At 38.1% G+C, this 24944-nt stretch overlaps 1 protein-coding gene across 1 annotated transcript in view; it reads left to right on the plus strand.

Annotated features, from left to right (window-relative positions):
• The window catches only part of RNGTT (RNA guanylyltransferase and 5'-phosphatase), a 235757-nt gene that overhangs the window by 10099 nt on the left and 200714 nt on the right, over positions 1-24944 (plus strand). Inside the window, exons 3-5 of the mRNA XM_018053155.1 lie at positions 6697-6800; positions 6891-6979; positions 23761-23836. Coding sequence (XP_017908644.1) covers positions 6697-6800; positions 6891-6979; positions 23761-23836 — 269 coding nt within the window. The remainder of the gene's footprint in view (positions 1-6696; positions 6801-6890; positions 6980-23760; positions 23837-24944) is intronic.

The following is a 24944-nucleotide window of genomic DNA, read 5'->3' on the forward strand; positions in this document are numbered from 1 at the left end:
CACTGAGTGATTAAGTAACCATTTAGCCATTTTGAGTTGTTTCCAGTTGTGGGGTGTTGTGAATCAGGTTGCTGTGAAGGTTTATGTACAGGTATTTATGTGAATGTTAAGTTTTTATTTTTCTGGAGCAAATAGCCAAGGCTAAGATTGTTGAGCACGTGGTTAGTTTTACAGAAAAGTGCCGAACTATTTTTCTAAACAAAACGTAATTTTTTATGTTATTCTGACATCACACTGATTATATTAGTTTCTGGGCTTCCCTGGTGGCTCAGGTGGTAAAGAACCTGCCTACAATTTAGGAGACCTGGGTTCAATCCCTGGGTCAGGAAGATCCCCTGGAGAAGGGAATGGCAAGCAACACCAGTATTCTTGCCTGGAAAATTTCATGGACAGAGGAACCTGGTGGGCTGCAGTACATGGGATTGCAAAGAGTCAGACACGACTGAGCGGCTGACACACCAACAACAGGGCTACTTTGACAAATTACCGGAAGCTCAGTGACTTAAAACAGCAGACACATATCCTCTCACAGTTCTGGAGGCTAGAAATTCCGCAGCAAGGTGTTGGAGAGGTTGGCTCTTCCTGGAGTCTTGGAGGAGAATCTCTTCCATTCTTTTCTCCTAGCTGCCAGAGATGGCCAGCAGGCCTCAGTATTCCTAGGCTTGTAGCTCCTTTAGCTGTCTCTGCCTCCTCCTTGTGTTTGTCATGTCCAAATTTCCCACTTATAAGGACACCCTAATCCAGTATGACCTCATTTAATTAATTTTTTTTTGGCCACACCATGTGACTTACAGGATCTTAGTTTCATGACCAGGGAAGTTTTCATGATCACCTGCAGTGGAAGCTTGAATTCCTAACCACTGAATTACCAGGGAATTCCCCTGTATGCCCTTGTCTTGATTATATTTGTAAAGACTGTATAACCTTCTTTCAAATAAGGTTATACTCATAGGTACTGGGAGTTAAGGCTTGAATATGTTTTTAGGGGGCATAATACAACCCATAACACCTACCATTGTTACTCTTTTAAGTGATGGTTTTTATTGAATGCTCCTTGGAAAAATAGTTATGAAAAACCTAGACAGTGTACTAAAAAGCAGAGCCATCAGTTTGCCACCAAAAGTTCATATAGTTAAAGCTATGGTTTTTCCAGTAGTCATGTATGGAAGTGAGAGTTGGACCATAAGGAAGACTGAGTGCCAGAATTGATGCTTTTGAACTGTGGTTGGAGAAGACTCTTGAGAGTCCCTTGGACTGCAGGGAGATCAAACCAGTGAATCCTAAAGAAAATCAATCCTGAATATTCATTGGAAGGACTGATGCTGAAGCTGAAGCTCCAATACTTTGGCCACCTAGTGAGAAGAGCTGACTGATTGGAAAAGACCCTGATGCTGGGTAAGATTGAGGGCAAGAAGAGAAGGGGGTGACAGAGGATGAGATGGTTGGATGGCATCACGGGCTCAATGGATATGAGTTTGAGCAAGCTCTGAGAGATGGTGAAGGACAGGGAAGCCTGGCATGCTGCAGTTCATGGGGTTGCAAAGAGTTGGACATGACTTAGCGACTGAACAACAGTTAGTACATTCAGCCAATGCTGGTGCCCATTGCATGCGAGTTTCTTGTTACAGGATAGTAAACATACCACTTAGTTTTTGATACCTGTTACTTATCCCTGTTCTTGGTGTAGTTTGGGTCTTCATTTTATATCTTTTATTTTAGCTTGTAAACTTTAAATTTTTATCTTCATTATTAATATACATTTTTGAAAGTCATAGTTAACATTTGTAGAGCATTAAATATTCACAGGCAGAGCACTTAAAGAGCTTGGGTTTAGAAGCCAGTTCGTCTGGGTTTAAATTCTAGTTTGCCACTTACAGCTTTGTGGTCAAGTTACCCAATTTCTTTGTGTTTCAGTTTCCTCATTTTCAAGTAAAATTAGTGCATGTAAAGCATAGAGTAGTGCTTGGCACAGAGTAAGGGCTTCATTTAAATCTCACAGCTGTATGAGGTGGATACTGTTATTATCCTTATTTCATGGATTGGGAATCTATAAGGAAAAATGATTATGTATATATGAGTATATGTGTATATAGGCAGATACATTAAAAAACACACATTCACACAGACATATCACACACACAGACACACATTTACACACGTACATATATATGGACTCAGTGCAGCTAAGTCACATAATAGTTTCCTGGTTTTCTTAGCTAAAGTATCCATATATATTTAGAGAATTCACATTTCTTGCTCATCCCCACTTTTCATTCACTTCTTATTTTGGACCTAGAGACAAACAATATGGGTTCTAATTCTAACTTGTGAGAAGCTGTATTATGGCATTCAAGTCTTTGTGTTTGGCAAAGACTTCCATCTAGAAGCAGTGCTTCCACCTTTTCCCTTTCTATTTGCCATGTAGTCATGGGGCCAGATGCCATGATCTTAGTTTTTTTAATATTTAGTTTTCAGCCGGCTTTTCCCATCTCCTTCACCCTCATCAAGAAATTCTTTAGCATATGCATTAGCAGACATTAAAAGTCCTTGGACCTTATCCTTCTGAGCAAGATAATATAATAGCTGTATAGAACAAACAGTCCTATCACACATGTTGGTTTAGGATTTAGTTTGGTGTAGCTGAAATGTTGAATTTCGCTGGTGGCTTAGTGATAAAGAATCCTGCCAATGCAGGCAGTCCCTGGGTGGGGAAGATCGCTGGATCAGAAAGATCCCCTGGAGGAGGAAATTGCAACCCACTTGAGTATTCTTGCCTGGGAAATCCCATGGACAGAAGAGCCTGGCAGGCTACAGTCCACGGGGTTGGGCATGACTCAGCGACTACACAACAGCAGCTGAAATATTACTGAGTCACTAAACTATTAAAAGTCTTTGTCATACATAAAGTTCATGTGACTTTAGTGTTGCAAGCATCCATTTAGTGTTAATGATTAAGACTTGAGCTATATCCTTACCAGTGCTGTGTATAATCTTTTGTACATAGAAAGTCAAAGTTAAGAAAGAAAAGGCCTTTTTTGCTGGGCACATGAAGTTATCCTGAGTTCAGGTCTGGCTTATGTTTCTCTAGCTGAAGCTTCCTCAATAGTTTTCTTCATATTTTTCTTTTAATCGTAGGATATCCTTGAAGGTTGAGGTATGTATGAATGACAATCCATATTACAGTCAGGCTTCCAAGAATAGTCTATTCATGAGCATAGCAATATGTGTTAACAGCACATATTGCCATTCTTCTTGTCTGGGGACCATCAGTTAATATGGTGTTATCCTTCTCCTGTGCAACCACGTCAGCAAATATGGGAGGACTGTCAGGTTGCTTTACCCAGACTTTAGCTCTAGTTGCATGTATTTCATTTGTGTTCCCAAACCCTCCGTCATCTCTGTTAGTAAGGTGGGAGGTTCTTCTCATTTTGTACTTACCACTTACACATGGGAAAATCAGAAGTCGGGCAGTTCTATCATGTTTATTAATAAATAGATCATCCTTTTATCCTTTCCTTAATTTTGTAAAATTATTTGGATTTCTCCTTGGTAGTCTGTAACTACTGCATGGACACAGATGCCTTTTAACGCTTAATAGGAGCATTCCTTAATTAACCCAAAGTGCCTGGGAGGCATTTTGATTCCAATACCAGTTGAAATAGCACATATCAATCTTTTTGTAAGTCTCTGTTCAGATAAAGAGCATAAATCCAATCCAGTAGTCTCAGGAGTAGCTTGGAAAAGAGCTAGTGCTCCTGGGCTAATTTCCCCGAACTCAGTTGTTTCAGGATAGAAGTCGGTTTTATGAATCTGTAGATTTGGAATAATTTTTCTCATCAAAGGAGTTTCTGATTCTCTAATAGGTCCATTATTTAAAATATTGAGGGAAGTATTTAAAGTTAGTTCTCCAGTTTTTATAAGAGCCCTCTCTTATTAATTAATTAATTATCAATTAATTGCTGTTTAAGCAAACCATTTATTCTTTCAACCCAACCAGGAGCTTGAGGATAATAAGGAATATGAAAGATCCATTGTATATTATATTCCTGGGCAAACTCTTATATTAACTTACCTTTAAAATGTGATCCATTGTGCCTCTGAATTTGAAGTGGAACACCATAATGTAAATTAATTATCTCCTCTGTTTTAATAGTATTAGTCTGATTGGCTTTCTTGAAGGGAATGGCCACTAAATATCCATAGGTGTCCATAGCAGTACCTATATATTGACATCCTTCATCTCAAATTAATGGATCAATATAATCAATTTGCCATATTTGCCCAGGCAGCTTGCCACATGCCAGTTGTCCTTTGGCTAGCTGTGGTTAAGTGTCTGTATTCAATATATTGATAAATTGGACATTGTAAAATATTGAATGAGATCCATAGTAAAGGAAATACCTTGATTTTGAGCCCATCTGTATGTTGCTTTTTCTCCCACATTGCCACATTTTTGGTGTGCCCACAAAGTCAAAGCTGTGGTTAATCCATTGGCTACCAACCAGGAGTCCTGTTATGTTAATGTTCTGTAGAATGACATTCTGTTAACTTTTTTTGTTTTAGAGCTTCATATACTGCATGTAACTCAGCAAATTGATTACTCTTAGTATAATTCTTTCTGGCCTCTGGAAATATCCTAATCCAGAAACCCAGGGACACTCTTTTGTCATGTTGTTTTTGCCATAAGTTCCAATTAGCATATGGTTCATTGATAGATACATGAATTTTATGTCCCTTGGTTATAGCTCATGAGGTGTCCGATCTCCATCCAAAGACAGATTACTGTGATAAGCTTTAGGATAATTCAATTAAACTTTTTAGCAATAAAACATAACAGCGAGGAACTGTCTGGGAACTGAGTCTGGGAGTGAGTCTTGATCAATGTAGATCTCAATTAGCAAAACTAGAATTTAATATTCAGTGAAACATAACATTTTTTTGTGAGGGCTTTAACTCTGCAGCCAGTGAAGGCTTTATCCCATCAAATAAAAAATAAGGTTTGTCAGGGAGCTGGGAAAAGCTAAGCAGCCATCTTGAATTTTCCATAGCCCCAGCTGTTTAATTTATAGCTATTTAATCATTTTAAATTCCTTGATTTAGAAGTAAACTGTTACTGGGTCCTAAGGACATCAGGATAGAAAAAGGCTGACAGTTCAGTTCAGCTGACAAGGAGGGGTTAATTTTTTGTAGAATCAAAATGAACTTTATCTGTGGGTGCCACAATCTTCATAGATCATTGTGAAGTAATATTAATATACTTTACCAAAGTAACAAAAGATTTAAAAAACATATATAAATCACTTAAAAGCAAAGAAATTCACATAGTCTGTTTTCAAACACCGCATTCAGGAAAACTTTGTTCTCTTAACAGAGAAAACCAAATTCCAGTCTGATACCAGCTTACTGTTAATAACAAAATTTGTTTATCTAGTTAATTTTAATTTAATCTTAGAAAGTCCTTTCTGTAAATCTTGAAGAGGTGGTATTTTTGCAAAGGCATCAGAGAGAAACCAGAGCTGTCTGTAATGACAAAAAGGCTTAAAATGGCATGCTTAAAATCTGATGACAGTCCAAAGTAACTTGGTTACTTTGCTGTGATATGTAACACTTTGAGATAGTAACTAGCATTATGACTAATAACATAATTCAGTACATACCAGAATTTTAGAAACTGCATTTAATTTCTAGGATGTCTATATTAATAACATTTCCCATACAATATAACTTGAGAAAATTTATTACTCATTTGACAATACTGCCCAGATCAGGGGTTGAACTGGTGTCTGCATTGGCAGTGGGTTCTTTACCGTAGAGCCACCAGGGAAGCCCAAGGGCATTTTGGCTGTACATACTATTCCCCTACGTACTCACTTTGGTGATGGCTGCTGGAATGCTAAGTTGATGTGTGTCTGGAGCTTGTGCAGTTCAGTTCAGTTGCTTAGTCATGTCCGACTCTTTGCGACCCCATGGACCGCAGCACGCCAGGCCTCCATGTCCATCACCAACTCCCAAAGTTTACTCAAACTCATATCCATTGAGTTGGTGATGCCATCCAACCAACTCATCCTCTGTTGTCCCCTTCTCCTCCTGCCTTCAATCTTTCTGAGCATCAGGGTCTTTTGAGTCAGCTCTTCGCATGAGGTGGCCAAAGTATTGGAGTTTCAGCTTCAGCATCAGTCCTTCCAATGAATACTCAGGACTGATTTCCTTTAGGATGGACTGTAGTCTAAGGGATTCTCAAGAGTCTTCTCCAGCACCATAGTTCAAAAGCATCAATTCTTGGGTGCTTCTGGAGCTTGAGTTTGGGTGTATTTCAGATAAATGCTATCCCTGTTCTAGCTACTTCTAATAAATCATTAGTGGAGTGACAGCCGTAGAAAACTACATCAGTATTTTCTTTTCAGGTAGGTTTTTGTAATGTTGAAGTGGAGTCTGTTTTGCTTGTATTCTCTTTTTCTTTTGCTTATAGTCTTGTTTCATCATTTGTTTGGGATTAATTTATTTCATTCAGTGCCTAAGTTCTGTGTCTCAAATAAGACTTGAATAAGTGATATATTCATAGTTAATATGTTGACAGAGTGAACATAAAATCTTCAGTGTAGATGAATGAACTGGCCCAGAATATTGCCATTCAGTCAACTTATTTTGGAACAGATTCAGTTACTAGGAAATCTCCTTTCTTTCCTTTTGCCTAAGGTTAAAATGGGCTTGTTGGTAGACCTGACAAATACTTCAAGATTCTATGACAGAAATGACATAGAAAAAGAAGGAATCAAATATATAAAACTTCAGTGTAAAGGGTAAGTCATGTATTAAGAGTCTTTAATATTGAAACCTTTTGCTGAAATTTGTCATCTCTACTTAGAAACAAAATGTTTCTGTATTACTAGACATGGCGAGTGCCCTACAACGGAGAATACTGAGACGTTTATTCGTCTGTGTGAGCGGTTTAATGAAAGAAACCCACCTGAACTTATTGGTATGTTTGGCTTTACTTTAGCCACTGTTGAGTATCTTATTTAGTGATTGGGTTTGTATTCTCTTTCCAAATGGGTTGATATGGAATTTTTTTTTTTTCTTTTTAAAGTTATTGCCAAGAAGTGTTTATTAAAGTAATAGTCTATTGAGAACTGCTAGTAAAAATTAAAATGTTGTCTATTCATGATCATATTATGGTAGTGACTGGGATGTTATTTGCCTGGCAGACTTGGTGGGAAACTATAAATGAGTGAATGAAGGAATGAATGGTTTTAATCCTTATAACAACTCCATGTGATATGTGGCTGTATCCCTATTTTACAAATAGGAAAACTGAGCCTCAGAAAAATTAAGTAGTTTTTCCTTGTTCACACGTCTAATAACTATTTAAGCCAAGTTTGTAATGTTTCTGAACCAAGTTTCCAAATCTCTAATTACGTGTAACACTGGTTTCTAGATTGACCACATAAAAGTGAAAAAAATTTCTGTGTTATAGAATAACCAAAACAGAGCAAAATGCCATTTGACAAGTTGAGAGCAATAATTGAGGCATATATGATAAGATAAAAAATTAATATTCTTGTAAAAAGATTCTATAATTCTTCAGGCCAAAGAGACATTCATCATTAGAAAAATATGGAAAACAATGAAAATGCAATACAGATAGCCAAGAAACATGAAAAAAGTTTCATTTTCCCTTGTTAACAAGAAATACAAATTAAGAGATATGTTGTTACATTCCACAATCAAATTTGCAAAGATTTAAAAAAATCATAATGTCAAGGATTGGATAAAACGGATGTACTGAGACATTGTTAATTAAGGTGTTAATTGATATAGCCTCTCTGGAGGGCCATTTTGGTGATTTCTAATGATGCTTACGACCCAGATAATCACGATGATGTGATCACTCATCTAGAGCCAGACATCCTGGAATATGAAGTCAAGTGGGCCTTAGAAAGCATCACTACGAACAAAGCTAGTGGAGGTGGTGGAATTCCAGTTGAGCTGTTTCAAATCCTGAAAGATGATGCTGTGAAACTGCTGCACTCAATATGCCAGCAAATTTGGAAAACTCAGCAGTGGCCACAGGACTGGAAAAGTTCAGTTTTCATTCCAATCCCAAAGAAAGGCAATGCCAAAGAATGCTCAAACTACCACACAGTTGCACTCATCTCACACGCTAGTAAAGTAATGCTCAAAATTCTCCAAGCCAGGCTTCAGCAGTACGTGAACCGTAAACTTCCAGATGTTCAAGCTGGTTTTAGAAAAGGCAGAGGAACCAGAGATCAAATTGCTAACATTCGCTGGATCATGGAATAAGGAAGAGAGTTCCAGAAAAATATCTATTTCTGCTTTATTGACAATGCCAAAGCCTTTGACTGTGTGGATCACAATAAAACTGTGACAATTCTGAAAGAGATGGGAATACCAGACCACCTGACCTGCCTCTTGAGAAACCAGTATGCAGGTCAGGAAGCAACAGTTAGAACTGGACATGGAACAACAGACTGATTCCAAATAGGAAAAGGAGGCTGTATATAGTCACCCTGCTTATTTAACTTATATACAGAGTACATCATGAGAAATACTGGGCTGGAGGAAGCACAAGCTGGAATCAAGATTGCCGGGAGAAATATCAGTAACCTTAGATATGCAAATGATACCACCCTTATGGCAGAAAGTGAAGAAGAACTAAAGAGCCTCTTGATGAAAGTGAAAGAGGAGAGTGAAAAAGTTGGCTTAAAGCTCAACATTCAGAAAATGAAGATCATGGCATCTGGTCCCATCACTTCATGGCAAATAGATGGGGAAACAGTGGAAACAGTGACAGACTTTATTTTTTTGGGGTCCAAAATCACTGCAGATGGTGATTGCAGCCATGAAATTAAAAGACGCTTACTCCTTGGAAGCAAAATTATGACCAACCTAGACAGTATATTAGAAAGCAGAGCCATTACTTTGCCATCAAATGTCCATCTTGTCAAGGCTATGGTTTTTCTGTGGATGTGAGAGTTGGACTGTGAAGAAAGCTGAGCGCCGAAGAATTGATGCTTTGAAATGTGGTGTTGGAGGACTCTTGAGAATCCCTTGGACTGCAAGGAGATCCAGCCAGTCCATTCTAAAGGAGATCGGTCCTGGGTGTTCATTGGAAGAACTGATGCTAAAGCTGAAACTCCAATACTTTGGCTACCTCATGCGATGAGTTGACTCATTGGGAAAGACTCTGATGCTGCAAGGGATTGGGGACAGGAGGAGAAGGGGACGACAGAGGATGAGATGGCTGGATGGCATCACCGACTCAGTGGACATGAGTTTGAGTGTACTCCAGGAGTTGGTGATGGACTGGGAGGCCTGGTGTGCTGCAAGTCATGGGGTTGCAGAGTCGGACACAACTGAGCGACTGGAGTGAACTGATGGGTTATTAAAATTATAACTGTGATATATTATTCATTATTGTATATTATTTGTTTTATATCATTGGACAGTGATTCTGTTCATGTGGATTGAAGTGCAAACTTTTCCCTTGGGTATGCTCAGTTTGGAGCACAGGTTGGGGTGGCAATTATTTGTTGTAGTAATACTGAGAAGACAGTAACAGAAACTGGTCTTAGAGATGGTTTCTCATATCATCTTCTCAAACAAAAGGATTCAAGAATCAAGTCTGTGTTCCTAGAATCAGAAAATATTGGCCTGCTTTTACAGTATTTTAATTGTGTTTTTGAGATGCAGTTTTCATCAGCCTTGCACACATTCTTGCTGAAGCATACTTGTGACTACCAGGGGACATTGATTGCATGGCAAAAGTGAGACACATTTATTTACAAAGTTAGTCTGATAAAAAAATCTTTAAATTAACTGATGTGACTGTCAGTACACGCAGTTAGCCTAGTTGTGGGATGATACTGTAGACTTAGTGGAGATACAGGGTTCTTGAAACACACAGAAGCTTCAAACGTTTTCTAATCGCTAAGTCTTGTCCAACTCTTCTGCGACCCCAGAGGACTGTAGCCTGCCAGGCTCCTTTTGTCCATGGAATTTCCCAGACAAGAATACTGGAGTGGGTTGCCATTTTCTTCTCCAGGGGATCTTCCTGACCCAGGGATCAAACTTGTGTCTCCTGCCTTGGCAGGCGGAGTCTTTACCACAGACCTGCCCAAGAACTACAGCTTCATAATCCCATAATCCCTGGGGGCAGTACCCCCTAATATATCTTTATAGTGGAAATTTTCATCATACCAAAAGTAGGGAGAACAGTAAAATGACACCTTATGTATCCATCATTCAGCTTCGCTAATTATCATTTTACTGATATTTTTTTCATTTTTCCTCTCCTCCTCCTAACAAATTTTTTCCTGAGTTTTAAAGCAAACCATAGGTACCATGTCATTTCACTAAAAGTGTTTCATTGTGCATCTCTAACTGAGAAGAATTTTTGTTTTTTTATAACCACCATGCAGTTATACCAAACAGAATAAAGAGAAATTCCTTAATGTCATCTGATGCTTAGTCCACTTTTAGATTTCCTCAATAATCTAAAAAATCCCCTTTTAAAGTTAGATTTTTCAAACCAGGATCCAACGGTATCCAAATATTACATTTTGTTTTTTGTTATTCTCTCTCTCTTAAATGCTGTCAGTTTGTTGGAGAAATCAGGTCTTTGTCCTATAAAATGTTCCATTATCTGGATTTACCTGAGTGCCTCCTCATGGTATTAACTTTTTCCTTTGTCCCCTGTCTGTCTTGTAAACTGGTAGTTAAAACAAGAGGCATAATTACATGTTTTAAGCAAGAATACTTCCCAGTTGGTGTCATATGTTTCCTTTTACCCTGCATCAGTTAGCACATAATGTCTGGTGGACCCACTTTTAGGGGTATAGGTGGTGGCATGTTATTTCCTCTGTTACTTTTTAATCTGTCTTTTACCTAATTTTTTTTTAATCTATTGATGACTGTTACCTTCTTCCGATATTTTATTAGGAGTTGCAAAACAGTGATTTTTCTGATTGGGTAATTTCTTCATGAGTTAGCTGGAATTCCTCTTTAGCAAAGAACTATTCCTTCTTAACAATTTGATTATCCTGAAATGCAGTTTGTACTGAAAAGGCAAGTTAAATTTCTGATTGTTTTATTTCTCAATTTCCAGAATAATGTATTGGTATCTTAACAATATCTGGTGGTGACTGATTAATCTTATTTTTATTTTTTGGAGTATCTATTTGAACTCATGAATTTTTGTGTAGTTGATATATTTAAATCACTTATAGTCAATATTTATTCTTATGCCCAAATTGCTTTATCCTAGGCCAGTGGGAGCCTCTTCAAGTTGATTTCTGTGTCTTTTTGATAGCACCCCATCAGTCTTTGACAGTTTTGTTGTTTTCTGGTATAACATGTTTTCCAGACATGGGGTCAGTTATTCCTTTAAGGAACCTGGTTCCTTTAAGTGGAAAGTAGTATTTAGAAATAATCTAGGTATAGAGAGCATTCCATAATTAAACACATGAACATTTCTGCAGTTAAATACATGAATATTCATTCACACTGAGTGAGGAAAAATAGACTATAAATAACATCACATCAGTTCAGGTCAGGTTCTGTCCCCAAATGATCTACCCCAAATCTTAATTTTTAAGAGCTTTATTAAAAATTATAATTACAAGTAAGAGATTATGTATGGAGCTATAGTACATTTGTTTGCATGTGCTGAAAATTGAGGATAATAATTTTGTGGGCTGGAGAAATAAAGAAGTCTGTTTTTTGTTAAAAGAGAAATGACTGATTTCTTGGTAAATGGTAGACTAATAGATATGTAACTTAACTAATGCTTCTGATTATTTTAGGTGTTTCTGGTTATAAACACACAGGTCAGATTTTCGAATATATATTTTTATGAGTAGTGCATGTGAATTTTGGTAAAAAAAATTTCTTTTGATAAAAATCTTTTAAGATTACTTGACACGTAATAAGTTCTTAATAATTAATAGTTTCCTCTTACTATTCTTCCTCTTTTTATTTTTTGTTTTCGCTCATTTAGACCAGAGTTGTCTCAACCTAAACACTATTGACATTTTGAATAGGGTAATTCTTTATTTTGGGGGACTCTTCTGTGCACTGTAGGATGTTTAACAGCATTTCTGGCCTCTACCCACGAAGTGTTAATGCCACCCCACCAGTTGTGACAATTAAAAATGTCTCCTGGGACTTTCCTGGTGGCTTAGTGGTGAAGAATCTGTCTGGCAGTGTAGGAGACACAGATTTGATCCCTGTTCTGGAAAGATCCCACATACCACCTAAAGACTAAGCTCGTGTGCCACAACTGTTGAGCCTGTGCTCTAAAGCCAGGGAGCTGCAACTGCTGAGCCCACATGCCGCAACTTCTGAACCTTGTATGCCCACGTTCCACAGTAGGAGAAGCCGCTGCCTGAGAAGCCTGAGCACTGCAACTGGAGAGTAGCCCCTGTCACAGCTGGAGAAAAGCTGGCCTAGCAATGGAGACCTGGCACAGCCAAAACACAACAAGTCTCCTGGCACTGCCAGATGTCCTCTGGGGAGGGGGGTGGGCAAAGTCACCCCCAGTCGAGAATCATTTATTTAGACTCATCAGGTAACGTTTTTGATACTAAAAATAAATTTATCTGACTAATGAGATAAAAAGGAAGTTGTGTATATTGAGATCAGGCAGTATTTAGAAAGCCATGTTGCCACCAGCCCTGTATTAGTCACCTCTTCCTAATTTATACTTATAGTCATTTCAGTATGTGTATTTCTATAGTTAAATATACCATATTTATGTTGGGGAGATTGTTTTCCTTTCTTGATTTGAGATTTTAAAAGACTATCATTTTTCCTTAATATGTAGAGTAATGTTAGTATTTTTTGAGATTCTGTATAAATTTATTTCCTTATGTTAGCTTAGAATAGAAAATGATGACAAATTTGAATAAGAAGTGATTGAAATAGTTAATCAAGAGCTAATCTTTGCTTATAAACTGTGCTCTGCTTGCCACTAGATGGACCCATTCTCATAATGAACTGAGGAAAACTGAAAAAAAAACAAATGCTTCCCCTTCCCACCCCCTAAACATTGAAGACAAATGAGGTTAGGCTTGTAGTATACCTATTTAATGAAATAAAAAAAAAAAATCAGATACATAATATTCCATATTTTTCTATAGAGATTTGTTTTGTTGAAGGTTTTTATGTTTCTTACTTCATGTTTTCCTTACTTTAACAATCTAATCATTTATTAATGCTTTGAAGTGTAACAATAAAGTAAAACTTTGTGTACTTATTTAACAAATAATATTAAAATAGCACTGGTACTTAAATTGTGTATCATCACATGACTTAATCACTTGATTGAAATTATTCTTAGATATGTTATTTGTAAAAATATTTGCTCTAAAGAGATACAAAAACAGTAGTGGTGTAGATGAGAAACATATCTAAAGTTAGAGTGTTGTTATTTAGTCTCTAAGTCATGTCTGACTCTTAGAGACCCAGTGGACTGTAGCCTGCCAGGCTCCTTGGTTGTTGGGATTTCCCAGGCAAGAATACTGGAATGAGTTGATATTTCCTTCTCCAAAAATTAGAATATTTGTTGCTTAAATTGGTCTCAAATATAAAGTAGAAAGGAAATTTACATGTTGTATTGATACATGTTGAATAAAAAAGTCTGTTTACATAAACTGACATCTTTGCATAATTTTTGAGGCACCTTTTCTTACAGAGCATTGGAGATGATGAATTTATAGAGTTTCATGATTATAGCAGCTTATTTCTTTTTTTTTTTTGATCTGCAGTATATATATATTTTTAAAATTCTACTTTACAATACTGTATTGATTTTGCCATACATCAACATGAATCCACCACGGGCGTACACGTGTTCCCAATCCTGAATCCCCTCCCGCCTCCCTCCCCATACCGTCTCTCTGGGTCATCCCAGTGCATCAGCCCCAAGCATCCTTATCCTACATTGAACCTAGACTGGCGATTCGTTTCTTATATGATATTATACATGTTTCAATGCCATTTTCCAAAATCATCCCACCCTCTCCCTCTCCCACAGAGTCCAAAAGACTGTTCTATACATCTGTGTCTCTTTTGCTGTCTCGCATACAGGGTTATTGTTACCATCTTTCTAAATTCCATATATATGCGTTAGTATACTGTATTGGTGTTTTTCTTTCTGGCTTACTTCACTCTGTATTATGGATTCCAGTTTCATCCACCTCATTAGAACTAATTCAAATGTATTCTTTTTAATGGCTGAGTAATACTCCATTGTGTATATGTACCACAGCTTTCTTATCCATTCGTCTGCTGATGGACATCTAGGTTGCTTCCATGTCCTGGCTATTATAAACAGTGCTGCGATGAACATTGCGGCACACATGTCTCTTTCAATTCTGGTTTCCTTGGTGTGTATGCCCAGCAGTGGGATTGCTGGGTCATAAGGCAGTTCTATTTCCAGTTTTTTAAGGAATCTCCACACTGTTCTCCATAGTGGCTGTACTAGTTTGCATTCCCACCAACAGTGTAAGAGGTTTCCCTTTTCTCCACACCCTCTCCAGCATTTATTGTTTGTAGACTTGGATCGCAGCCATTCTGACTGGTGTGAAATGGTACCTCATTGTGGTTTTGATTTGTATTTCTCTGATAATGAGTGATGTTGAGCATCTTTTCATGTGTTTTTTAGCCATCTGTATGTCTTCTTTGGAGAAATGTCTGTTTAGTTCTTTGGCTCATTTTTTGACTGGGTCATTTATTTTTCTGGAATTGAGCTGCAGGAGTTGCTTGTATATCTTTGAGGTTAGTTGTTTGTCAGTTGCTTCATTTGCTATTATTTTCTCCCATTCAGAAGGCTGTCTTTTCACCTTGCTTATAGTTTCCTTTATTGTGCAGAAGCTTTTAATTTTAATTAGATCCCATTTGTTTATTTTTGCTTTTATTTCCAATATTCTAGGAGGTGGGTCATAGAGGATCCTGCTGTGATTTATATCAGAGAGTGTTTTGTCTATGTTCTCTAGGAGTTTTATAGTTTCTGGTCTTATGTTTAGATCTTTACTCCATTTTGAGTTTATTTCTGTGTGTGGTGGTAGAAAGTGTTCTAGTTTCATTCTTTTACGAGTGGTTGACCAGTTTCCCCAGCACCACTGGTTAAAGAGATTGTCTTTAATCCATTGTATATTCTTGCCTCCTTTGTCAAAGGTAAGGTATCCATACGTGTGTGGATTTATCTCTGGGCTTTCTGTTTTGTTCCTTTGATCTGTATTTCTGTCTTTGTGCCAGTACCATGCTGTCTTGATGACTGTGGCTTTGTAGTAGAGCCAGAAGTCAGGCAGGTTGATTCCTCCAGTTCCATTCTTCTTTCTCAAGATTGCTTTGGCTATTCGAAGTTTTTTGTATTTCCTTACAAATTGTGAAATTATTTGTTCTAGCTCTGTGAAAAATACCACTGGTAGCTTGATGCTGCTGCTGCTGCTACTGCTAAGTTGCTTCAGTCATGTCCGACTGTGCGACCCCACAGACGGCAGCCCACCAGGCTCCCCCGTCCCTGGGATTCTCCAGGCAAGAACACTGGAGTGGGCTGCCATTTCCTTCTCCAGTGCAGGAAAGTGAAAAGTGAAAGTGAAGTCACTCAGTTGTGTCCGACTCTTCGCGACCCCATGGACTGTAGCCTACCAGTCTCCTTTGCCCATGGGGTTTTCCAGGCAAGAGTACTGGAGTGGGTTGCCATTTGGGATTGCATTGAATCTGTAGATTGCTTTGGGTAGTATACTCATTTTCACTATATTGATTCTTCCTATCCATGAATATGGTATATTTCTCCATCTATTAGTGTCCTCTTTGATTTCTTTCACCAGTGTTTTATAGTTTTCTATATATAGGTCTTTAGTTTCTTTAGGTAGATATATTCCTAAGTATTTTATTCTTTTCATTTCAACGGTGAATGGAATTGTTTCCTTAATTTCTTTTTCTGCTTTCTCATTATTAGTGTATAGGAATGCAAGGGATTTCTGTGTGTTGATTTTATATCCTGCAACTTTACTATATTCGTTGATTAGCTCTAATAGTTTTCTGGTGGAGTCTTTAGGGTTTTCTGTGTAGAGGATCATGTCATCTGGAAACAGTGAGAGTTTTACTTCTTCTTTTCCAATCTGGATTCCTTTTATTTCTTTTTCTGCTCTGATTGCTGTGGCCAAAACTTCCAGAACTGTGTTGAATAGTAGTGGTGAGAGTGGGCACCCTTGTCTTGTTCCTGACTTTAGGGGAAATGGTTTCAGTTTTTCACCATTGAGGATAATGTTTGCTGTGGGTTTGTCATATATACCTTTTATTATGTTGAGGTATGTTCCTTCTATTCCTGCTTTCTGGAGTTTTTATCATAAATGGATGTTGAATTTTGTCAAAGGCTTTCTCTGCATCTATTGAGATAATCATATGGCTTTTATTTTTCAATTTGTTAATGTGGTGAATTACATTGGTTGATTTGCGGATATTGAAGAATCCTTGCATCCCTGGGATAAAGCCCACTTGGTCATGGTGTATGATCTTTTTAATGTGTTGTTGGATTCTGATTGCTAGAATTTTGTTAAGGATTTTTGCATCTGTTCATCAGTGATATTGGCCTATAGTTTTCTTTTTTTGTGGCATCTTTGTCAGGTTTTGGTATTAGGGTGATGGTGGCCTCATAGAATGAGTTTGGAAGTTTACCTTCCTCTGCAATTTTCTGGAAGAGTTTGAGTAGAATAGGTATTAGCTCTTCTCTTAATTTTTGGTAGAATTCAGCTGTGAAGCTGTCTGGACCTGGGCTTTTGTTTGCTGGAAGATTTCTGATTACAGTTTCTATTTCTGTGCTTGTGATGGGTCTGTTAAGATTTTCTGTTTCTTCCTGGTTCATTTTTGGGAAGTTGTACTTTTCTAAGAATTTGTCCATTTCTTCCACGTTGTCCGTTTTATTGGCATATAATTGCTGATAGTAGTCTCTTGTGATCCTTTGTATTTCTGTGTTGTCTGTTGTGATCTCTCCATTTTCATTTCTAATTTTATTGATTTGATTCTTCTCCCTTTGTTTCTTGATGAGTCTGGCTAGTGGTTTGTCAATTTTATTTATCCTTTCAAAGAACCAGCTTTTGGCTTTGTTGATTTTTGCTATGGTCTCTTTTGTTTCTTTTGCATTTATTTCTGCCCTAATTTTTAAGATTTCTTTCCTTCTACTAACCCTGGGGTTCTCCATTACTTGCTTTTCTAGTTGCTTTAGGTGTAGAGTTAGGTTACTTATTTGACTTTTTTCTTGTTTCTTGAGGTATGCCTGTATTGCTATGAACCTTCCCCTTAACACTGCTTTTACAGTGTCCCAGAGGTTTTGGGTTGTTGTGTTTTCATTTTCATTCGTTTCTATGCATATTTTGATTTCTTCTGTGATTTGTTGGTTATTTAGAAGCGTGTTGTTCAGCCTCCATATGTTGGCATTTTTAATAGTTTTTCTCCTGTAATTGAGGTCTAATCTTACTGCATTATGGTCAGAAAAGATGCTTGGAATGATTTCAGTTTTTTTGAATTTACCAAGTTAGATTTATGGCCCAAGATGTGATCTATCCTGGAGAAGGTTCCATGAGCACTTGAGAAAAAGGTGAAATTCATTGTTTTGGGGTGAAATGTCCTATAGATATCAATTTGGTCTAACTGGTCTATTGTATCATTTAAAGTTTGTGTTTCTTTGTTAATTTTCTGTTTAGTTGATTTAGCCTTAGGTGTGAGTGGGGTATTAAAGTCTCCCACTATTATTGTGTTGTTGTTAATTTCCCCTTTCATATTTGTTAGCATTTGTCTGACATATTGCAGTGTTCCTATGTTGGGTGCATATATATTAATAATTGTTATATCTTCTTCTTGGATTGATCCTTTGATCATTATGTAGTGTCTTTCTTTGTCTCTTTTCACAGCCTTTGTTTTAAAGTCTATTTTATCAGATATGAGTATTGCTACTCCTGCTTTGTTTTGGTCTCTATTTGCGTGGAATATCTTTTTCCAGCCCTTCACTTTCAGTCTGTATGTCTCCCTTATTTTGAGGTGGGTCTCTTGTAGGCAGCATATATAGGGGTCTTGTTTTTGTATCCATTCAGCTTTGTCTTTTGGTTGGGGCATTCAACCCATTTATGTTTAAGGTAATTATTGATAAGTATGATCCCATTGCCATTTACTTTATTGTTTTGGGTTCGGGTTTATACACCCTTTTCGTGTTTCCTGTCTAGAGAGTATCCTTTAGAATTTGTTGGAGAGCTGGTTTGGTGGTGCTGAATTTTCTCAGCTTTTGCATGTCTGTAAAGCTTTTGATTTCTCCTTCATATTTGAATGAGATCCTTGCTGGGCACAGTAATCTGGGCTGTAGGTTATTTTCTTTCATCACTTTAAGTATGTCTTGCCATTCCCTCCTGGCCTGAAGAGTTTCTATTGAAAGATCAGCTGTTATCCTTATGGGAATCCCCTTGTGTGTTATTTGTTGTTTTTCCCTGCTGCTTTTAATATTTGTTCTTTGTGTTTGATCTTTGTTAATTTGATTAATATGTGTCTTGGGGTGTTTCGCCTTGGGTTTATCCTGTTTGGAACTCTCTGGGTTTCTTGGACTTGGGTGATTATTTCCTTCCCCATTTTAGGGAAGTTTTCAACTATTATCTCCTCAAGTATTTTGTCACGGTCTTTCTTTTTGTCTTCTTCTTCTGGGACTCCTATAATTTGAATGTTGGAGCGTTTCATATTGTCCTGGAGGTCTCTGAGATTGTCCTCATTTCTTTTAATTCGTTTCTCTTTTTCCTCTCTGATTCATTTATTTCTGCCATTCTATCTTCTAGTTCACTAATCCTATCTTCTGTCTCTGTTATTCTGCTATTTGTTGCCTCCAGAGTGTTTCTGATCTCATTTATTGCATTATTCATTATATATTGATTTTCTTTTTTATTTCTTCTAGGTCCTTGTTAAACCTTTCTTGCATCTTCTCAATCCTTGTGTCCAGGCTATTTATCTGTGATTCCATTTTGATTTCAAGATTTTGGATCATTTTCACTATCATTATTTGGAATTCTTTATCAGGTAGATTCCCTGTCTCTTCCTCTTTTGTTTGGTTTCATGGTCATTTATCATGTTCCTTTACCTGCTGTGTATTCCTCTGTTTCTTCATCTTGTTTATATTGCTGCGTTTGGGGTGGCCTTTCTGTATTCTGGCAGTTTGTGGAGTCCTCTTTATTATGGAGTTTCCTCGCTGTTGGTGGGGTTGTACCTGTGGCTTGTCAAGGTTTCTTGGTTAGGGAAGCTTGTGTTGGTGTTCTGGTGGGTGGAGCTGGATTTCTTCTCTCTTGAGTGCAGTGAAGTGTCCAGTAATGAGTTGTGAGATGTCAGTGGTTTTGGAGTAACTTTGAGCTGCCTGTATATTGAAGCTCAGGGCTGTGTTCCTGTGTTGCTGGAGAATTTGTGTGGTATGTGTTGCTCTGGAACTTGTTGGCCCTTGGGTGGTGCTTGGTTTCAGTGTAGGTATGGAGGTGTTTGATGAGCTCCTATGGATTAATGTTCCCTGGAATCAGGAGTTCTCTGATGTTCTCAGGATTTGGACTTAAGCCTCTTGCTTCTGATTTTCAGTTTTATTTTTACGGTAGTCTTAAGACTTCTCCTTCTATACAGCACTACTGATAAAACATCTAGGTTAAAGATGAAAGGTTTCTCCACAGTGAGGGACACCCAGAGAGGTTCACAGAGTTACATGGAGAAGAGAAGAGGGAGGGGGTAGTTAGAGGTGACTGGAATGAGATGAGGTGGGATCAAAAGAGGAGAGAGCAAGCTAGCCAGTAATCACTTCCTTATATGCGCTGCACAGTCTGGACCGCTCAGAGATGTTCATGGAGTTATACAGAGAAGAGAAGAGGGAGGCAGGAGACAGAGGTGGCCAGGAGGATAAAACGGGGAAATGAAAATGAGAGAGACAGATCCAGCCAGTAATCAGTTCCCTAAGTGTTCTCCACCATCTGGAACACATAGAGATTCACAGAGTTGGGTAGAGAAGAGAAGGGGGAGGGAGGAGGCAGAGGCGACCTGGTGGAGAAAAAGGAGAGTCCAAAGGAGGAGAGAGAAGTCAAGGCAGTAATCTCTCTCTCATGTAAAAATGGGTACTGAAGTTTGGGTTTTTGAAGGTACAAAATTGATAACAAATACCAAAAAGCAAAGATTAAAAATCTAGAGTAGAGGTTGGATTTTCAAAAATACAATATTAAAGAAAAGAAGAAGAAGAAGAAGCAAAAAAACAAAGTCACAAGAATTATTTAAAAAGTATATGAAGTTTACTTTAAAAATAGGGTCTTTTTTTTTGAAAAGTAATAGTAGGTTATAAAAATGAAAAAGGAGTAATAGAGGACTTAAAAACTAAAAAAAGTTAAAAAAAAGAAGAAAAAGAAAAGGAAAAAAAAGAATGATTGTAAAAATAGTAAAGATATATCTAGGACTTTCTCTGGTGGCGTTGTGGGCAGTGTGGGGTCAGTTCATTTTCGGGTAGTTCCTTGGTCCGGCTTATATTTCTCGATATCTATGGGCCCCTTCCTACGTAGTCGGTACTAACATCAGGGTTTTAATCTATTGCACCTGTCACTTCCAAGGCGGTTCCCTCTGTTTTAGCTTCTTCTGTTTGCTGGTCTCTTCAGTGTCTGATTTCCGCCCTGACACAAGGGAGGCGGTGGTGGACACTTTTTTTTAGGCTCACTTGTTTAGTCGTGCTGTGGGGAGGGAGGGACGCTGCAAACAAATAACACTGGTGTGTGCTCGCAGTGTCTCAGCCACACTGGGCCTGCGCCCACTCACAGTGCACACAGCTCAGGCTCTAGGTTGCTCTGCCGGGAACCGTCTGAGGCTGGCCCTGGGCTGCACGCACCTCTCAGGTCTAAGCTGCTCAGGTTCAGGCACTCAGGTAGTCCTCAGAGGCGCAGACTCAGTTGGGCCTGTGTTTTGTGCCCTTCCCAGGTCCGAGTAGCTCAGGTGTTTGGCGAGCGCGGTCGCTGCGACTTATCGCCTCTCCCGTCCCTGCTGCTCAGTTTTCTGGGTGTACAACTGGCGCCCCTTCTCAGGTGGATGATGACCGTCCAGAACCCCGAGAAGTCTTAGTTAGCAAAGAAGTCTGCTTGCAGTTTGGTAGATAATGTTTCTCTGGGGGTGTGATCGACCCCTTCCAGCCCTTTGGGCTCTGGCTGCCTGTCACCAGAAGGGGATGGTCTGCAGCTGGCTAATTCTGTTCCATCCTTTGTTCTGTGCGCGGTCCTGGTGGTGTCTTATGTTAGAGCTTTTCGTGTGGTAGCTATCCCACAGTCTGGTTTGCTAGCCCAAGTTAGTTTGCTTTGGTTACCCTCGGGGCATTTGGGCCTGATCCTTAAAAAGCAGTGCAGCCGGCGCCTCCCTGCCCAGCCCCTGCTTGCTAGTGGTGGGTGCAGGTGTCTGCGCTGCTTCTCCGCTGGGGGAGTTACCGTTGGGCTCGTAATCTGTGGGTTTTAATTATTTATTTATTTTTCCTCCCTGTTATGTTGCCCTCTGTGCTTCCAAGGCTTGCCACAGACTCGGCAGTGAGAGTGTTTCCTGGTGTTTGGAAACTTCTCTCTTTTTAAGACTCCCTTCCCGGTACGGAGCTCGCTCCCTACTTCTTTTGTCTCTTCTTTTGTCTTTTATATTTTTTACTACCTCTTTTCGAAGACAATGAGCTGCTTTTCTGGGTGCCTGATGTCCTCTGCCAGCATTCAGAAGTTGTTTTGTGGAATTTACTCAGTGTTTAAATGTTCTTTTGATGAATTTGTCGGGGAGAAAGTGGTCTCCCAGTCCTATTCCTCCGCCATCTTAGGACCACCTCTATAGCAGCTTATTTCTAAGGAGTGTCTTTTTTTGTTCAAGGCTGATCTCTTTATTATTATTTTTAAATCTCTTAGGAAACTTCATTTCATTTATATCATTGTTCTCTGTTACTTTCAACCTCTGTGAATTAACCAGATCTTTCTCAGCCTATAAACGTATTTAAACCTCTTATATTAAAATATTACCCTGTCCCCAAAAAACCTTTTCTTGCTGTTTTATATGTCCTCTTCCCCTTCCCAGCACACTTTCCAAAAGATTGACGCTCAAGTCCGTTCATTCCTATTCACTTCATTGCAATGTGGAGTCCTCCCTCTAAACAAATAACAACTTTCAGTTCTAATCTTCATGTGACATTTAAACAGTTCTTGGGACTTCCTCTTTCCCTGGTAAACATGACCCTATGTTCATGTTCTCTTTATTTTCTTGACCCCATGAAAGTTCATTTTTAGTCTTTTTTTAATGCCTTCCCACCCCCTCAACTTATTCTTGAAAGGTTAGTTTTCCTCACATTCCATCTTTATTTATGTTCTCTTGTTCTACCCATTGTTAGTGATTTTATCCACACCACAGACACCTTCTGTAGTTGACTATAAGCTGATCATTCTGGAATCCACAACTCCAGCTAGACCTCTCTGTGAAGCTCTTTACCCTATTTCCAAATATTTTTGAATCTCATAAGAAAACACTCCCCTCCCGTCTCTTTTTTTGTATTTTGGCCAGACCACCAGGCATAGGGATGGTTCCTTGACCAGAAATTGAACCCACGCCTCTGCAGTGAAAGCGCCGAATCCTACCCACTGGGTCACCGCGGGACTTCCTATTAAGCACCTTAAACTCTGCATGTCCAAGTGTGCTCACTGTGTTGACTCTGCACGTACAGCTATACTCATTGTGTTGCCCAGTAGACTGATATAAACTCCTGTATTTTGTAACTTGGTGGGTGGTGCTGCTGCCTAATTAGTCATTCAAGTCAGAACCGAAGACTCCTTCTACATCTTTTCTATCAGTGTTAACAGTAATTGATCCCTCAGATTGCAGATTCTACCTTAAATGTTTCTTCCATCTGCCTCTCCGTGTTATTCCCATCACCAGGACCCTTGTCAGTCAAACCCTAATCTCACATAGAGGTTAGTGGGATGATTTCCTTGGTAGTTTTCTTGCTTCATTGATGCTTCTTCTCTATTTTGTGTTGAACTGCCAATGAAGTGGATTTTATAAAATGTGATAATTTAGTAATATATACCAAGTCGTTTTTATTACATTTTCAAAGTAGTTAAAATGATTTGAGAATGCAATCATTTTTTGGAAGTTATGAAGCTCATTTGTAGCTTTGCGTATTATAAAGATAGGACCATACTTACCTGGAATATGTTCTGAAAAAAAGCTTAACAAAAATAAATTTCTTTTTCTCAGCAGTTTTTCCTTTTAAAAGTCTATTTTGAAAGATTGTAGGCTAATGTAAAGATACAGTCAGTTGGCTTCTAGAGAGCTTTAAAGTAATTTTATTTTTATTGTGTTGTATGTTCATCAGTTTCTGTATCCAGTCAAGTGTCCTGTGTGGGTGTGTATGTGTGTCTTTTAGAGTTATGTGTTTGATGAAATATCTCGTTATTTAAAATGCTTGGATCTTTTAGTTTTGAAATAAAACTTTAGACCTTAGAAACAGTTGTAATTAATAAATCAATATGTTATATTTAAACTGTTACTAGTGCTGTAAGTTATATTCCGAGCAATTTAAGCTGACAGGTTTAATAGTTATAAGAAAGGGCTAAGTTTTAAAAATGTGGTTATTTTATAAAATGATTGAAATGTTTTGTTTGCAGGTTGGAATTTTAAAGTGAAATGTGGCCTCTGAAGTGATTTGTAATTTTAAATCAAAACTGCTTTATTTTCTAGGTGTTCATTGTACCCATGGTTTCAATCGCACTGGTTTCCTCATATGTGCCTTCTTGGTGGAGAAAATGGATTGGAGGTATTTGTTTCTTGTTGTAGTGAAAGAAGATATATTTAGTAATTGATAAAAAATTTTGTCTTTTTTTTTTTTCAGTTTTAGCATTTTATATTTCCAGGTTTTTTGGTGAAGTCATGATTAACAAATAGATTACTTTGGCTCAGACTGTAAAGTGTCTGCCTACAGTACGGGAGACCTGGGTTTGATCTCTGGGTCAGGAAGATCCTCTGGAGAAGGAAATGGCAACCCACTCCACTACGCTTGCCTGAAAAATCCCATGGACGGAGGAGCGTAGTAGGCTACAGTCCATGAGGTCACAAAGAGTCAGACATGACTGAGCGACTTCCCTTCACTTCACTCCATGATTAACATGATTTCAGTGGTTTTTATTTTAGATTTTGTTAATCTTTAGAATACCATTCTTTTTTTTTTTTTTTAAATTTTTTATTTTTTTTAAATTTTAAAATCTTTAATTCTTACATGCGTTCCCAAACATGAACCCCCCTCCCACCTCCCTCCCCTAGAATACCGTTCATTACTGATGTTTTCTACCTAGTAGCATGTTGCGTGCTTATGGATCCCAAATACTACACATTTTCTTTCCCAGATTGTTTTTTTCACATCTTACAGAATTATTGGAGACAAGTTCTCCCAATATTTTGTGTATGTTTTCACCTTGGAGGTTACTACTGTTGTTTTTCATTTCATTTTTAAGTACCTTTTAAAAAAATAGCTGCTGAGTATTAGAAAAAGCTTAAATACTATAAATACCACGTACCTTATGTTAAAACTGTTTCAGAATGGTTTGTCTCTTAGGAGATTGAATGCCTTGAGAGTAGAGACTGTGGTGTGTCCATTTTATAAAACTTCTGTTATGCTTTGTATAATAGTCTTAAATATAAAGGTATTTTTGGGGACTGAGTTACTCTATTTAAGCCAATCAACAGGTCTTTATGAGCACCTGTTAACTTGTAAAGTGTCTTTTTAGATTCTGAGAGATTAGAGAATGAGATATTACTGAATTTCCTCACTTTAAAGTTCTTTTGTTTACAAAGCCTTTCATGCAGTAAGTCCTTCTCTGAATATAATCACCTGAAGTAGACATGTGATTATATGTTTCCCTGTTCAC

The sequence above is a fragment of the Capra hircus genome, chromosome 9 (assembly GCF_001704415.2).
Source record: "Capra hircus breed San Clemente chromosome 9, ASM170441v1, whole genome shotgun sequence".
NCBI classification, from domain to species: domain Eukaryota; kingdom Metazoa; phylum Chordata; class Mammalia; order Artiodactyla; family Bovidae; genus Capra; species Capra hircus.